The 17,409-nt window shown below is 36.3% G+C and overlaps 1 protein-coding gene across 1 annotated transcript in view; it reads left to right on the forward strand.

Annotated features, from left to right (window-relative positions):
* ipo11 (importin 11) overlaps nt 1–17,409 on the forward strand; it is a 197,257-nt gene that overhangs the window by 98,734 nt on the left and 81,114 nt on the right. The window contains exons 17-22 of the mRNA XM_077222607.1: nt 815–848; nt 1,097–1,137; nt 1,227–1,343; nt 4,824–4,937; nt 10,624–10,739; nt 15,764–15,840. Coding sequence (XP_077078722.1) covers nt 815–848; nt 1,097–1,137; nt 1,227–1,343; nt 4,824–4,937; nt 10,624–10,739; nt 15,764–15,840 — 499 coding nt within the window. The remainder of the gene's footprint in view (nt 1–814; nt 849–1,096; nt 1,138–1,226; nt 1,344–4,823; nt 4,938–10,623; nt 10,740–15,763; nt 15,841–17,409) is intronic.

Here is a 17,409-nt window from a genome sequence, read left to right on the forward strand (position 1 = left end):
TTTATTTGATTAAAAATACAGTAAAAACAGTAATATTATGAAATATTATTATAATGTAAAATAACTGTCTTCTATTTTAATATATTTTAAAATGTAATTTATTCCTGTGATGCAAAGCTGGATTAAGTGGAAGCACTTTTTTAAGCATCATTCATTACTCCAATCTTCAGTGTCACAAGATCCTTCAGAAATCATTCTAATATGTTGATTTGCTGCTCAAGCAACATTTCTGATTATTATCAATGTTGAAAATATCTCCTTAATATTTATTTTCAAACCGTGGTACTTTTTATTCAGGATTCTTGGATGAACAAAGTTCAAAAGAACAGCATTTATTGTAAATATACATTTGTTGTATGTTGTACATTTCAATATTGTCACGTTTCTTTTTTTTATTTTTTTAAACAGTAGTGTGTTTGCAAAAACTTGTTAGGGTTCCTACAGTGATGCAAATTAAGGGAGATTTTAAACTGCTGGAAAATGTAAAATGTTTTAGTTACGGCAGCTTTCCTACATTTCATTAGATATTTAATTTAAAAAATCCAGTAATACGAACCAGTGGAAAAGTCATGAAAAATAATAATCTTAAAGCCAAGGAAAAAGAATGGAAATATTTATTAATATACATGTTCTTGATATAAATTAATGAACCAGTGAAAACATCTTGGAAATGCATTGGTCAGAAGGTCATAACTTCCATTACATTTGGTGTCACTAGTAGTGTGGAACATTCTCCCATTAAATTTTCATACTTCACAGCTCAGATCATGCTTTATTAATTTTTGCATAATAATGAAAATTTTCTCTGTTTTAGGTTCGCATCGAAACGGCCACCACTCTAAAGCTGGATATCCTTTTCTCTGAGTGATGCTGAGCCTGTCGTAGTTTCCAGTCTTTGCACCAGAGTGGTCATTTGTCAACTTTAATTGAATGCATTTATGCACACTTGTAATTAGTCTGCCTATTAACCCATAGCCATTCCCGCTTGTTTGCGTATGATTACTTGAATCACTTTCATCCTCATTCATCTTCATGTCTGATAATCAGGTGTCTATTTAAGAGGTCATTGCAGTCATTACTCTTAACTCAGCCTCACCCGTCGATGACTTTGAGTTCAGAACTGAGCATTTCTTACCGGTAAGTTGGTTGTTTTGAACATTTGACATCATTATATTTTATTTATTGACTTAACGGTCTTCATTAACACCTATTTTATTCCTCTTCAGTACTTGGAGTCTATTTTCGGCCTGTTGTTCCAGCTGTTGCAACAGGTCAATGAATGCGACACCAAAATGCAAGTTCTCCACGTTATTTCTTGCGTCATCGAAAGAGTCAGCATCCAGGTGAGCTTCATCACCATGAGAGGTCAAATTCTGTCATCTGAAGACAGAGGGTGCAATTTTTACCCCCTGGTGTCACATGCTTTTCTATTTAAATGCTTGTATTTGTTGTTTTTGCACACTGAAAGACACATATTGATGTCATGTCATTACCAAACCATGCTGACTGAGGACAAGGCCACGACCTGCTTAAAAAATGACCTTTTATTGCATGAGCCTTGACTCTGAGCCATTTGAAGAATGACAGTTATATTAATCATGGTTGAATACAAAGATTCATAATTTAAGCTTTGTTAGGTCAAACATGCATAAATTACAAAGGGTCATACCGTGTAAAGTGGAAGCTTTTTGAGAAGTAATCTTCCATATCAATTTTGTGCAGCACAGGAGTTATTAAATGCCCTCTTCAATGATTCAATGCTCCACTGTGTATATACTCAGCTTAAAGTTTAGTCAAATGACCAGCATTAAAGATACAATATGAAAGAATTTTGTAATAAAATATCCAAAAATCACTTGCACAGTGTGATATGTTTCCTGCTGTTGTGTACTTACAATATCCTTAAAGTTCCCAAAGATTTTTAATTTCAGAGAAATTCCAATTTTAAATAATGTCTCGTCCTGGACTCCCTGTTCACTTGTCGCCTGTCAATGATGTAATATCTGCGTTATCCCTGGTTTCCGCTCTTACTGCCATAGTAACCGTGGCGACAGACGTGGACAACAGCGTTATGTCTAGCGGCACGCTCACGCTGTTGTTGTTGTTTCGTTCAAACATTATGGACCATGGCAAGCAGACTTTGGGAGAAAAGGAGAACTAAAACGAAATAATCAGCATGCCGAGAGCTACACGTCCGTGACAAACTTCGACTTGACAGAGCTCTTGCATGTACTTTATTAGACAGGTGAGCAAATGTACATAAAACCCATCAATGTTATATAGTTCAACATGATGAAATGTTAGAATATGATCAGTATGTTATTCTAATGTTGATCTAGCTTACTGCTAGTCTCACATAGCCAACAAACTAACACATAGAATAACATTATAACTTTCAACACACTCAAATGCAGTTTAGTGTGATAGTGTAGACCAAGCGTAACAGCGCTGCCTTATCTCACAAGTTTCATTCGTCAAATAAACTGACCTGTGTGAGTATTAATACAGCACTTGCAGGTAGTTCGGTAGAATGAAATGTCCTTATTCCTTTATAACCGCGGGACTCGCGTTTGGCGCTGATATCTGTCTCTTGTTAGCAATCGCGACCTGCTTCATACCACAGTCATGTCAAAAACATCAATGTATTCACTCATCCACAAACATTATTAGATCCATCAGCTTCAAGACAAGTTCCAAAATTCCGCTGGAATTATGCGTCATCAGCCTACGCCTTTGTTATTGTAAGAGGTTAGCGACCCCTAACGGTGAAAAAAAGACGTATTGTAGCTTTAAATATGAAAGTGTTTCCACACAGCATGTTCATTCTTTTTTCCTTGTTTCATTTTTTGGCTCCCAAATCTCTGCTTTTTAACCATAGGAGAAATTAGTTCTCGGTTTTTGTAATTACAAGCTTAGAAATGTATCTTTTGACCTTTGACAGATCTGTTTGACCTTTTAGCCTCCATGTTCTGAAGAGAGAAATTATTTTTTCAATCAGACTCTCTCTTGATTTTTAATCTGGTTTATTAAGAGCCAGGGAGGGACAAAGTTCATTTCAAACCCTGTGAGTCATTGATGCATGTTGGGTGATCAGAAATGTAAAACTGGGCCGATTCAGTTATGAAGTGGTAAATACACCTGAAGAACTAACAATACAGGAGTAAAACATATGAAAGTTCCTGTCTGTTCCTGTTATTGCAAATCTTTCTGAAGGATCCTAATTTTAGGAATATCCAGCATTTTGAGAGGGAAAAAATATATATAGTTGTGAATATCTCTGATTATTTCAGTCCAATTTTGTGGGAAGCCTGTTTCGGCCTCAGAGTTAAAAAAATAAAGGTAATTGTGAGAGAAAGTTTAAAATTAGAAAGTCGCCCTGTGAGAAAGTCACACTGTGAGATATAAAATCACAATTAAACTAAATAATGTTTCACCCTCAGAGTTTAAAAAAATAAAATAAAACGTTAATCGCAAAGTTAATTTTTGTTTCGCCCAATTGCAAGATCTAAAGTTGTGTGAAATAAATTTGCAATTAACATTTTGAGGCGGAAACGTCGTCATTAGGTGTAAATTGTTTCTGCAGCACATTTGTGTTGCTTATTTCACATGGAATGTTGTTGTGGAAACTTTATTTTCCTTTTAACAGAAGAAAATACTGAGGTGACATGAATGAAATGGTATTTGAATATATATTAATAAATAAAATATGAGGCTGGCAGAGGTTGCATTAGATAAAAATGTACAGAATTTTAAAACCATTGATGGATAATAATTCAAAATGCTTTCTGTCGGTTTGACAGATAAATGTAAGGTATCTGCTCTTTTATATTTCCCTACTTGTGAAACATCCCCACTGTAAAGGATGCTAATAGGGATTAGAAGTGAAGAATATAACGTTTTAGGGCACCCCGGCAAAAAATCGACTGGGAATGAGATGTGAGGGAGGATTTAGCCAGTATAGTCCATAAGAATATAACATGGAATATTGTTCATTTAAACAAGTACCAAATCACTTGTATACATTTCAGGAGCAGCATAAAAAGAAAAACTTGCAACACAGCACTTGCTAAGACTAAAAGAGCTCTTGCTCCAGAAGTTTTGCTTTAATGATTTTCAATATCACCTAAATAGCAAACGCAACGATATAGTACTGAACAATGACATATTTCAGTGAAATTAAAAAATATATATATATATGGTAAAAAAAATAGTAACAGTTAAGTTTATTAATTGTATTTATTTATAAATTTTATAAATATAAATTCAGAATTTGACATGGTTGTCAGATCATATTTTTAACACTGTATAAGTCGGTTATAACAATATTGTATTGAACATTTATATTTCAGAGAAGTTCAAAGAAAAATAGGGTAAAAACTAATAGTAATAATAATTATAGTGGTGTTGATGATTTTATATACAACTATTATTCAAAGTTGTTTTTCATATTTAATTCATAATTTGACATTGACTCACTATTTTTTACATAGTATAAATTGGTCACATACCTATATGTTTCCCTCAATAGAGGATCATCATATTTGAGTATCATTGCGATCAGAAAGGAAAAAAAAAAAACTCCATAATGTAATTGTTGGTTACTGCAATTTTAAAATTCAGTGACAACCATCATTAGAAATACCAGGTCACACCTGCTTTAAAGTGTAATCACATTTTTAGAGGCTCTTTAAAGCTGACCTGTTTTCTGATTTTTATTTTTAATTAATCTAAAGTATTCAGGCTCAAAACAAAAAAATAATTTTGTTTGTTTGTGTGCTCCTTTGCAATTAAGATCAGTGCTTTACTTTCCCCCTCTCTTCTAGATTCGGCCGTACGTGGGCTGCTTGGTTCAGTACCTTCCTCTTCTTTGGAAGCAGTCAGAAGAACATAACATGCTCCGCTGTGCCATTCTCACCACCCTCATCCATCTCGTACAGGTATGGCATACCCACGAGACTAAGAATGAAACAGATAACGAGCCTTTGAGTGGTCGGGTGTTTAGCATTCTGTTTGTGTTTCAAGTGCTGACTTGGACGTGATGTGCGTACCACCACCGGTTTTCACCGTCGTCGTCTGTTGATATGAACAAATGCCCTCCAGCCATGCTGAGCACTTCTCTGGTTTTCTGGTTTTGCAGAAGACCTTTATTTCAGTATGAAACACTTCATCCTTTCCTGCTGTGAGTGTATGAACACACATGCGGACAGGGGCTTGTTACTGATGGGTGTATTTGAAAATTGCCACAATGCTTCTCCATCTTCCTCCACATGGGATCCTGCAAGCTGCTCTTTTTATCCTGTCTTTTTTTATTATTTATTTTTTATTTCCCCCCGTTTTTTTTTTTTTGCTCTATGAATCAGGAGCAGTTTCTGTGTCACTCCGGCCCCTGAGGAGATGAGTGACACTCACATTTAAAGCATCCAGAGGCTGCAGTAGCTGGATATCTTGAGCTTGGTTTAACTGAGAGCTCCATTGAGCGACACTTTGCTGATGCAGGAACACCCCTTTTCACACTTTTTGTGACATTTTAAAATAAAATAAAATCAATTTTGACTAAATGGATCCTGGGTTAAGGAGATTGCCTAAGGGGATATTTACACGACAACGATGTACTAAAAATGGAAACGTTTTTCATTTGTGTTTTTTGCATATATAGACGACAACAAAACGATCCTTCATTCACACAGACCTGCAAAAACGACTCATAGCTCTCTATTATGCTTGTCAGTCCAGTAGTTGGCGATGCCACTTTGTAAAGAAAAATGACGCGCCTATAGACTGAACACCTAAAACACATGTGAATGAAGTCACCGGTTTCACAAATTCACGTTTTTGTAGTTTACACAAAGACGATAATGGTATCGTTTTCAAAAACGTACACTTTGAAATTAGTTTTGAAACGGTACCTGAGCTCTTAATGTTGAGTTTTGGTTATTTTGGTCTCTCTCATAGACAGACTTTTGACTAAACTTCTAAAGTTCAATATCCACATTGCAGCTTGTTTTGGCCAGGAAGACACTATATGACTGACATGCAAACCAAGCAACCAAAATTCCTTTTTCTTTTTTTTTTTACATCCGTCACTATAGATTTTCCAATTATTAATTATATTTATTAACCAATTAATTATTTAATTATAAAAATAAATTTAAATAATGGCACATTTAAGTTGATAATTATTAAATATAATTATTAACAATTATATAAGTATACAAATAATTTAAATTAGAATTTAAAAAAAAAATCATATTGAGCAAATTGATTGATTAGATTCTCTTTATTGCATTTTTTTTGTTTTTGTTTTTTTGCCAAAATTGGGTCAAAGCAGGATTGGGCCTCACATAGCCAGTGTCCACATTTTATCTTGTTTTAGCCAGGAAGACACTATATGACTGACATATAAAGCAAGCAACCAAAATGCTTTGTATTATGTTTTGTTTCATTATATTTGGAATTGTCTAAAATATGCTGTGATCATTTAAATAATTATTAATTTAATATTGGAATATTTATTTATTTATTTATATATTGAGCAGAGCTCAGCCAAAGTCACCTCGAAGCTGTGCATCTTCTGAAGTGGAGCCAAGAGCGAAACCTGAGCACTGAACAAGAAGGGACAGGGCAGCATATATTTTTCGCCTTTTTTCTCTTTCGGCCAAAAGTCGAAAATGCCATTTATTTCATAGAGTTCATTTCATAAATATTCCTCTGAGGAGAGTTATTGAGCAATCATCAGCTTGAATGAGCTGGTCTTTGTGTTTGAAAGTGCTCTTTTCTTCAGTAACCACATCTTGCATATTAATTTTCTCGTTCACGTTTAAAGACCCTTTCATTACAGCGTCTTCAGTTCTTGTAAATCACAGGCACATGAATCAGACTAAAAGATCGCCCAAGGCTTGGCTGAAATTTGCATACTTCCAAAAATCCGAAACTTGTGCCAGCTTAGTTGACCAGCACTCATTAATCTTTTCTTCTTCTTCTTTTTTTTTTTTTTGCTAAGTCCTTAGATTTACATATTAAAATGCCAGCAGTCCTTCAGGAAACTATCTTTTGTTTGCATATCTCACCACCCGCCATCAGCAGTTTGCTATTAACCTTGCATTTATTTGTGTTTTCTGTGGCCTCCTCTTCCAGCCATATGGTATCACAGCTGCTGCTCTCCAGCTTGGCACAGAATGCTGAAGAGACAATATTACCAGTGAACATTCAAAGTCAATCATCCCTAAATGGCCCCATCATGGGTCCATCCCCAAAAGCATATTTCTGACAGATGCTCCAAAATGGATGCTCTCTTTATTGCACACTTGGACATGATTTGTTGACCTGCAGAGACTAAATTGCCTTGGCCTGCAAAATTGGCTGTTGTTATTGATGGCGCTTTTGTTTGGAATTTGGAATGTTTAGAAACTTTTTTGGTAAACTAGAATGGTGTTTGTGAACTAGTTGGAGTTTTACTTTGGTAAATGAGTCTATATCAGATTTTTGTGGTTGTATCGTATTACACCAGGATTACTCAGTTACTTCCAACACATCTGTCAGTAATTTTCAAGTAATCCTGAACACCTTGACTGATTTAGATATGTATGCTGGAAGGTGACTCTCCAAGAGCAGGGTTGGATACCCCTGGTATCCACATTATTTTTCAAAACAGATGTGGCTATTACCTCTAAATGTGCGAGTCTTATATTGTCTCTGTTGGGTGTAAACTGTGACTCAGTTATCGACCGGTACTTGCAAGTCATCATATTATGAACAGGGCTCCAGAATGCGACCAATTGGTCGCAATCCTGCCGGTGCGACCAAATATTTTATTTAGGTCGCACTGGCGCGAACACAACATTGCCGAGCATAGCGAATGCAAACAAAATGAAAGCGGAACGAAAATGCGCTACGCATTTCACGGACCGTTTATTAGTTCGGACCAATAATAGAGAGCACAGTGCAGTGCCCCGAACTTGCGAATCTCGTTCACTCGACACTGTTTCTAGGAGATCCAGACTCTGGAGATCCAGTGAAGAAATCCATTGAATTCGCCTCAGAATTAATAACATCATCGCTGCGAGATCCAGTGAGAAACACTCTGATTCGGCGAAGAGTTCTTTGTTATAAACCACAGATCAGCGGTGACGTGGAAACCAGGAGAAACACTTATAGAAGGCAGTTTCAGTTCACAAATCAGCAACATTCACCATGGATTTATGTAGTAACTCTAAACATTACTATGGTATTGTGACAGAAATAGTCAAACGCTTACAAGTACTGCACATCTTTTTCCAGCACTTCAAAACTATAATATCATAAATGTTATTTTTAATGTGATGACCAACATATTTTTTGTTCATCCTTCAAAGATTGTCCTAAAACTAAAAATGTTAAAATGTTGGAAAACTCTTATTTAAACACTTATTTAAAATTAAAATAAATTACCATTGTACTTAAACAGTAGGATGCTTATTGGATATTTTCACTCCCTAATATATATTTTTTTACTCGTTTTGCTTTTTAATTTATATTAAGCCTCTACTGCACGGTGTTGCCATATGGCAACATACCCTTTCTTTGGACATTTCTTGAAATTTGAAAATAAATATGAGCTCTGATTAATCTTAAATTCATGGTAGAACCTGGTGGTAACCAATGATATGCTTTGATGACATCACGACATTACACACACCCTTGAATTATGAATGATAATAATTAAAGTTAATTTCATCTACACCCTAAATTAAGCTCAGTGCTTTATTGTCAGCCCTAATGCTACCAGATATGAGTTGTAGAACTCAGTGTCTCTGTGCTGCTGCCCTCAGATGCTAGTCTGGAGCCCTGTGAACTCAAAATAAAGATGCACATTGTAATATCTGTACGTTAAGTCTATTATTAAAGAATTTGTCAGTATTACAGTTATTTTGGGGGAAATTTGAATAATTGCATTGCAAGCTGATTTTTAGGTGTGCTCCTAAATTTTCTGCTTGTGCTCCTAAAAATTTCAGTCAGGGGCTACAGCGCTCCTAGTAAAAAAAGTTAGTCTGGAGCCCTGATGAACATTTTACCAAAATCAAAAAAGCTCAAATGGAGTTGCGAGGTATTTGAAAGTTTTTAACTTGTATTGTCTGTCATTAGAATGGCCACGTCTGAGGCAGTATGTGCACTGCTTACGTTTTCAGCTACTTGCAGGTTATAATGTAGCTATGTTGTCGCTCAGTTTTTTTCATATGGCCAAAATCTCATGTTAATAATGATGAAGTATTTCGCACTAGTTATTTTATACATAATACATAATTAGGTATTTTTCCACTCCTCAAATACATAAAACATTAGCCGTTATATATTTATATAATATATATATATATATATATATATATATATATATAGTGTTACTTGAGTAAAGAAAACGCTGTGCTTATTTGCCCTTTCAATGCAAGCAAGCAGGGACGGTCCAAACTGTGTGAAGCATTTCATTAATGATAGCGGTGGAGTGGAGTTATAATGTTTGACAACAGTTTGAGGAGCCAATTGAGTTATGAGGTTCAGTCTCAAGCTGTTTTTAATACGTTTTATTGGTTGAATATTGGCAAAACCTACAGACAGACATAAAGAGTGACCAATAGTTATGATTTATGAAAAAAAGATGTAATATGGAGATACAAGGTTTCTGCCTAACAGCGACAATATACAGTATAAGCATATTAGCTTATGTATTATTAGGACAAAGTGTTCCAGTACTGCAACTCATCATTTAGGAAAACACAAACCCAGCTTGCTTGTCTCTTTTCTTTCGTTATGGCTTTTTGTGTCTGTGGTGGGTGTCCTTGGCTTCTGTTTGTTGTTTTTCATCACTGGCCCATTGACAGTAACAAAGCTTCACCTGGATACTACGGATGGTACAGCTCTACCTTCTCTGAGCCCCCTAGAGCTCTCCATTTGTGATTTTGATGGACAGCTCCGAATCAGCAGACCGCCGAAGGCAGTCATGCCCTGAACTTAAGAGCCCTTTGTGGTGGTCTATGTGATGAGCCTTCATCAGTCAGAGGCTGAGAGGACATATCTCACCCAGGGGATAGCGAGGCTCGCTCAAGACCAGGCCCTTGAATGAACCCAGAAAACACACTGGTGTATTCCTGATATCCCCTTACTGACACAATATCACAACTCCTGCTATTCAGACAGAAAATTATATATTTTGGCTCGGTTGTAAGAAACTCATTTTGGCAGCCCTCCTTATCTCGACAACCTGTTATCACATTTTTATCTCAATACAAATGTTTTTTTTGCTGCATCTTCATTGTACAACTGTTAGGAATCTATAACACAGCTAATGTTCAGGGCTTTTACATTGTTTTATTTTCATTCTGAAAAAGTTAAGCGATAGGGGTGGTGATGGCGCAGTGGATAAGACACATGCCTTTGGTGTGAGAGACCTGGGTTGAATCCACTGTGAGATATCAATGTGTCCCTGAGCAAGACACTTAACCCCTAATTGCTCCAGAGGCGTGCGACATCTGACATACATAGCAATTGTAAGTCGCTTTGGATAAAAGCGTCAGCTAAATGAATAAATGTAAATGTAAATGATCAGCTTTTCACAGGTATTATTGTTTGAAATTTTTTTTTTGGGTTGTCCAGGGCCTGGGAGCGGAAAGCAAGAATCTGTATCCCTTCCTCCTACCTGTTATCCAGCTCAGCACAGATGTTTCGCAGCCCCCTCATGTTTACCTGCTGGAAGATGGTCTGGAGCTCTGGTAAGTCTCCAAAAATGTGTGCCAAAGGTTTAAACTATGAATAAAAGTTTCAACTCCATTTGTAGGTCATTTTGCCTTTCGTACACTTTGTCAAAAGTCTGGACACCCCTGACTGACTTAGAGGTTTATGCTTTAATGGTTGAAATGGTTTTGAAGACAAATACAAATTGTGCCTAAACCCCCCCACACACACACACACACACAATTCAATTCAAATTTATTTGTATAGCGCTTTTCACACTACTTATTGTTTCAAAGCAGCTTTACAGAATGTGCATTTCAGAAATGTACATAGAAAAAAAATACAGTTAGTTAATCATGTAGTAATTTAGGGCATAATATATCGCCGGCGTTGAGTCGTCGCTACACAGGCGTCGAGTCGTCTCTTCACAGGCGTTTAGTCATCTTATCGCAGGTGTTGGGGCATCTGAGGTCTCCGTGAGAGGCTGGATACAAACTGGAGCTGACGAACGCTATTTACCTCGGGACTAGCGTCCCGAGATAACAGCAGAAAAGCAGATGGGAGATAATTAGCATAGCTGATGTATAATTATTCATAATATTCATAAAAAATATAATAATTAGCATAGCATAGCATAACCATTCGATCTGATTCAACAGTGGTATAAAAGGTAAGCATTATGTTAATGCTTGGCTAAAGAGATGCGTCTTTAATGTAGTTTTAAACTGGGACAGCGAGTCTGAGCCTCGAACAATATCAGGAAGGCTATTCCAGAGTTTAGGAGCTAAATGCGAGAACGCCCTCCCTCCTCTAGTGGACTCCGATATCCTAGGAATGACCAGAAGCCCCGAATTTAGTGATCTTAAAGAACGTGATGGATTGTAGGGCGATAGAAGGTCCATTAAATACACAGGAGCTAAACCATTTAGGGCTTTATACGTCAGTAATAGTACTTTGTAATTGATACGGAACTTAATAGGTAACCAGTGTAGAGATGATAAAATAGGTCTTATATGATCATATTTTCTTGACCTAGTAAGAACTGTAGCAGCTGCATTTTGCACTAACTGTAGCTTGTTTATTGAGGATGCAGGACAGCCAGCTAATATAGCATTACAATAATCGAGTCTCGAGGTCATGAATGCATGAACTAACTTTTTTGCATCAGAAACAGATAGCATGTTACGTAGCTTAGCAATGTTCCTAAGGTGGAAAAAGGCTGTTCTTATAACATATGAAATATGATTTTCGAAAGACAAGTTGCGGTCTAGTATAACACCCAGGTATTTTACTGTAGTGGATAAAGTAACAGGACATCCTTCTAAATCATCCTTCTAACACACACACACACACACGCACACACACACACACACACACTCACTCACTCACTCACTCACTCACTCACTCACTCACTCTCTGGTCCACTATCTTTGTGGGGACTCTCCATAGAGGTAAGGGTTTTTATACTTTACAAACTGTATATTCTGTCTCCTTACACAAAACCTAAACCTACCCATCACACACAACTTTCTGCATTTTTACATTTAAAATCTGTATGTTTTATAAGCTTGTGTACCTCAATTTAGGTCCCCACAGTGACACGAGTCCCCTTGAGTCTGTGTGCATTCAGGTTTAAGTCCCCACCAGGATAGAAAAACATGTACACACTCACACAGACTCACACACTGCATAGATACTTCATTATTTAATCACACTGGCTTCACAGCAGGTTGTGTTAGCTGTAGTCAGTTTAATTGAGGTGTTTTTTATTTTATTTTATATATACCAGTGGACACTTTGTTTTTTCTTAGTTTTTTCTTGATACTTTTCAGTTCCATTTATTTGGTGCTTTGTTCAATCTCAAACTATTATTCTATTTTTATTATTAAGATGTCCGCACAAGAGTTAACTGTAATCTTGGCAAACATTAAACTTTTCTGAAATTAAGCGTCTCGCTTTGGTCTACACTGGAAGTGTTCTGTTTGCTCTGTTAAACTATAATTACTAAAACTGAAACTAAATAAAATAAAAACTAAATAGAAATGTGTTTGCAAAATAAAAACTAAACTAAAACTAACAAAACCATTAATGAAACTAACTAAAACTAAACTGAAATTTAAAGCAAAATTGAAAACGATGTTAAAATAAAAACTAATTTAAAAAGCAAAACTATAATAACCTTGGTTCACCACAGACCTTATTTCAGCCATTTATTTGTCCACAGTCGATACTGAGGATACAAACAAGGGTGAAGAGAAAGAACAAATGTTTTCTTGTTTAGGTTGTCCAAGTTTGGCTAAGCAAGCTGTCACTGTAATACATTTAAGTATAACTGTTCACTGTCCCTCCACTGAATAACTTAGCTATCTACCGGTTTGTAAAATCTTTTGAGTGACTCCCATCAGCACAGAATTGTGACGAATGTTGATCTAGAGTGGCGTAAAAGTCGCATGAATTCCGAGGTCACATTGCAAAACATCACACCTGTATCTGATTTAGGATTACATATGGAAGTGGCCCAAATCAGATTTGAAAATATCAGATTCTATTCCAGTCTTCTATTCCAAAAGCCTCTTATGCCTGCAGTCTGAACATAGCCTAGTTGGAGCTGCCGCTGCTCTAGCACCCAGGGCATCGTACTTATCATTGATATTATCAAGTTTTGTTTTAATGCACCAAAGCTTTATAAATACAGCAGTTTACAATAAAAATCAAAATGGCTAACAGGCAATATGGTTGACCTTGAATATGACTGGTCATTGTACTTCATTTGAAACTAAGGAATCTCTAGAGGTTTGACTTTAGGCCATATGATTAGAAAAGCTATTGACAAATTGAACAATTAGTATAATTTCCTAAACTTCACAGGCATCTTTAAACCCTCAGGGCATTGACTCTTACCAGATGTTGAAAGCATTACCAAGATTCAGCCTTGTATCTGTTCATATCTTCCAAATAGAAAGTAATGCTAAAATAAAGTTGTAAAACAACAGGTAGCAATATAGTACACAATATTGGACGATGGATTTAGTGGAGATTGAAAAAGACAGTTTCTACAAGAAAGGGTTGATAAGTTATAAGAAAATGAAAAGTCAAACTTTGAGTGGATCAGAGAACTGTTCTCCAGCATTGGGCTGCCATAGATTAATACAAAAGGAGGCACACACCTTTGGTAACAATAAGTAATGTGTCCGCTGTCCAAACTTGGCTGGTAGTGTTTATTATATTCTCACTTGTCTCTCTGAAGTCCTTGATTTACCTATACTCTCTATTTATTCTGCTTTCCATATACGGTCACAATTTTATTTTATGTCCGTCTATCTGTATATCAGCAGGATCCCATATCTGATCCAATTTACTTCAAGAGTGGTTTTATACATCTCATCTCATGCTGCTTCTACAGAGAGACTGAATTCTATAATATGCAGAATGAGGAATTCATTTTTTCAAATACAAGTGTTTGTTTTTTTTCATTGCCCCAAAGACCCCACACGTATTTGACGTCACATTTCACCTAACATAGCGCGTAAAAAATTCAAATCTTTCATAAAATTCTCCAAAAACTACATGTGAGTCATGTGGCTGTTTCACCTCTGTACTCCACGCTGCTCAGCGATGCCAGTGGTGAGGGCAGCACAGAATAAAGAAGAAAAGTCAACTAGTGGCACCGACATTGGCATAGCAATTGAATTGGCCTCCTTTCAGTTAATTAGAATGGAATTAGTCACAGCCTTACTGGAAGTTCGATTGAAATGGCTGGAAGATGAATTTCATAGAAATGTCTGGGAAATAAAGTGAACTTCCATTCCATTTTATTTTTCTTCAAAAATGTAATTTTGCCTTTCTGCGTTCGGTTTGCTATCTCTATTCAAATTTTAAAATTTAGATTATTCCAGATTTTCAATTTCAAATTGCGTATAACTGTGAAAAAGAGGGTATTTAATTTCTTGACCGTTTTGTATTAACATTAACATTATCATGTAAAAATCCCATGTTTTTTTATATGGGTTGAGATTTTTCTCCAATTCATGACTAAGGCTATGAGTGTCACATTTCTTCTTTGTTCAAGATATTCTAAACCTCAGGATTACAGCTTATGTATTAACTTGTATTAACTGCCCTCAATCTAAATGGGATCCCAGTTAGTGGCTGCTTCACTCCTGTCAACCACTGACGGACGTAATGCTTAAAAGATTTGTGTGACAAATTGCCTGTCCAGATGCGAATGATAGCATGAATCATTGGAGTTGGGCCTCGGAGGAACCGGGCAAGCACTTTTTTATGTAAGTGCCCCATATTACACTTGCTGTCAAGCGACAAGACAACGCTGAGTCAGGAGAAATCTTATGCATAAATTAATTTATCTTCAGCTCCGGGTTTAGAACTGTTTCTCCTACATTCCGATCGATATTGTCCTTGATAATAAGCTCATCTCTCCTTTGTATTTATAGATTTATTCCGTAGTGCTGTAATTCATACACTTTTTTTTATCTTTTTCTCCTTTCTGAGTGAATTTCTTTTCTCTCTGTTCTGTCAGTCTTCTCATTCTCTTCGCTGATCTCTTTGAAGAACGTTAACCCCCGCCCCCCTTTAAGTTCAAGGCTTCAGACTCTCTCTCTCTCTCTGTTTGTTGTTTTTCCCCGCTGTCCATTTATCATTTTCTCTGAGTCACTCTATCTCTCTTGGATCAAGACAAAGAGAGTCACTCTGTACAATAACCCAACCTGCACAAAGACTCCTCTGTAGCCTCTAGATCAAATATAGCAGCACTTCAACAAATTTAGCAGCATCCATTCATTTTCTGCAATGCTTTTATAAAAGATCACCTGTTTTGTTTAAAGATGGAAGATGCTCAGCTTGAAGCCACCCTTTTTATGAATTGGTGCCTTGAAGTGTTTCCATGGACACTAAAAGCATAGATCTTTCATTGTAACATTACTATTATATTACTAAAGATACTTTTTTTGTCTTGCCATGTCATGATGATCAAGTAAGATAGAAAAAAGTGTGTTGCATTTTAAATGGAGGCTGTTTAAATGGCATGATCTTTTTCTTCTTTCAGGTTTGTGACTTTAGAGAACAGTCCTGCCATCACCCCTGAGCTTCTGAGGATCTTCCAGAATATGTATGCCCTACTTGGTAAGTAGATGCCTCTGAATTAGTTTTTCCTTAAGTGTCCAGTTTCTTTTTTTTTATTACAGATCTAGCTAAAAGCCAGTGCCAATTTAGCTGCCTAATGAACATGCCCTGAAATGCAGTTCACAGACTTTTTACCATCTGAATTCTTTATCTCAGTTTAGATAGTTGTTGACCTCAAACTTTTTTTTTTATTCTTATTAAACGGTATCCACCTTTTTCCTATGCCCAATGACATTTTGCGCGAATTTTGGGAGGAACTTATGGAAGTTAAACTGTTGGCAATCATCGAAAGGTTCGCTCTATGAATGCAATAATAAGCATTTTCAAAAACAGAAATTAGGGGGGGGGGTGGTAACTTTGCTTTCTATTTGTTACTTAAAGCTCAATTTAAGTACTCCGATACCACACCAAAAAACTACAAGCCTAACTAATAAAGTTAAAACATTATTAAAGGCAAGTGAACAGACCGTAAAAAGAACACATACTGTACACCAATTACAAGCATAGATAAATACAACATAACAAAGTTACAAATAAAGTAAGGTTTAACTTTAGGATTCATTTTGGGTTCAGATATGTAATAATTAAATGTAAAAACACTGTTCACTGTATAAATTTAATATTTTTTTGTTAAAGCTGTGTTTTGTTGTTTGATTAACATAACAGACAACATCAGGTATGTACATATATATATATATATATATATATATAAGTTGCTGTCACTTTAAGACAACTTGGATGCACAGAACCAGTACAATGATACACATCCGATTTCTTTCTCAACTTGTTCACTTTAGACATAACCAATTGTGTTTACGAGAATTAGGGCTGGGTGATAAATCGATTTTATCGATTAACTCGAATGTGTAGTTTACGCCGATTTTTTTGAATGAAAATCGGTTTTCTCTTTAACAACCGCCGACGCTCCCATCTGGGCTCCCGTAGTTCCGACCGGGCTCAGCGCTTGCCATGATAGAGATACACAAACAACATGGCAAATGAGCAAGACCGCGGCAGCAGAAGCACACCCGCCGAAAACATTTAGGCTACAAGCTGAATCTGCAGGGCCGCCAACTCTCACGAGTTCACTGTGAGAGACGCAATTCTGTCACTTTTTACACGCTCTCACGCCACACATCCATTTTCGCACGCAGAGAACAATCGCGAAGCAAAGAGGACACTGACACCGATAGACAAGACAGAGCAGGTTACTATCGATATGAAACAAATTCTGTCAATTTTATTACAAAATTCAAACATTAAACACCGTTTTGGCGCTTGTAAATGTGACGTGAGAGAACGCTGGCAGATCTCAGTTCAAGCGGCACGTGAACCAAACATCTGTTACTCTTTACTACAAAGTTACCGAAATGTAATAAAATCGATCGATCAGTGTTTTTCAACCGCGGAAAGATGTCCATAAAACAACTGGAGAACAACATATGTCACGTAACGTTACATTTACCTCAGGATGGCTTTTAATGAACCATAGCACGCATGTTAGTTAGACGCATTATATAATAAAAAACGCATTATTTAATTTGAGTTAGTTTTAACCTTTAATAATAC

This window comes from Siphateles boraxobius, unplaced genomic scaffold, assembly GCF_051911475.1.
Source record: "Siphateles boraxobius isolate OS27281-9 unplaced genomic scaffold, OSU_SipBor_1 9, whole genome shotgun sequence".
NCBI classification, from domain to species: domain Eukaryota; kingdom Metazoa; phylum Chordata; class Actinopteri; order Cypriniformes; family Leuciscidae; genus Siphateles; species Siphateles boraxobius.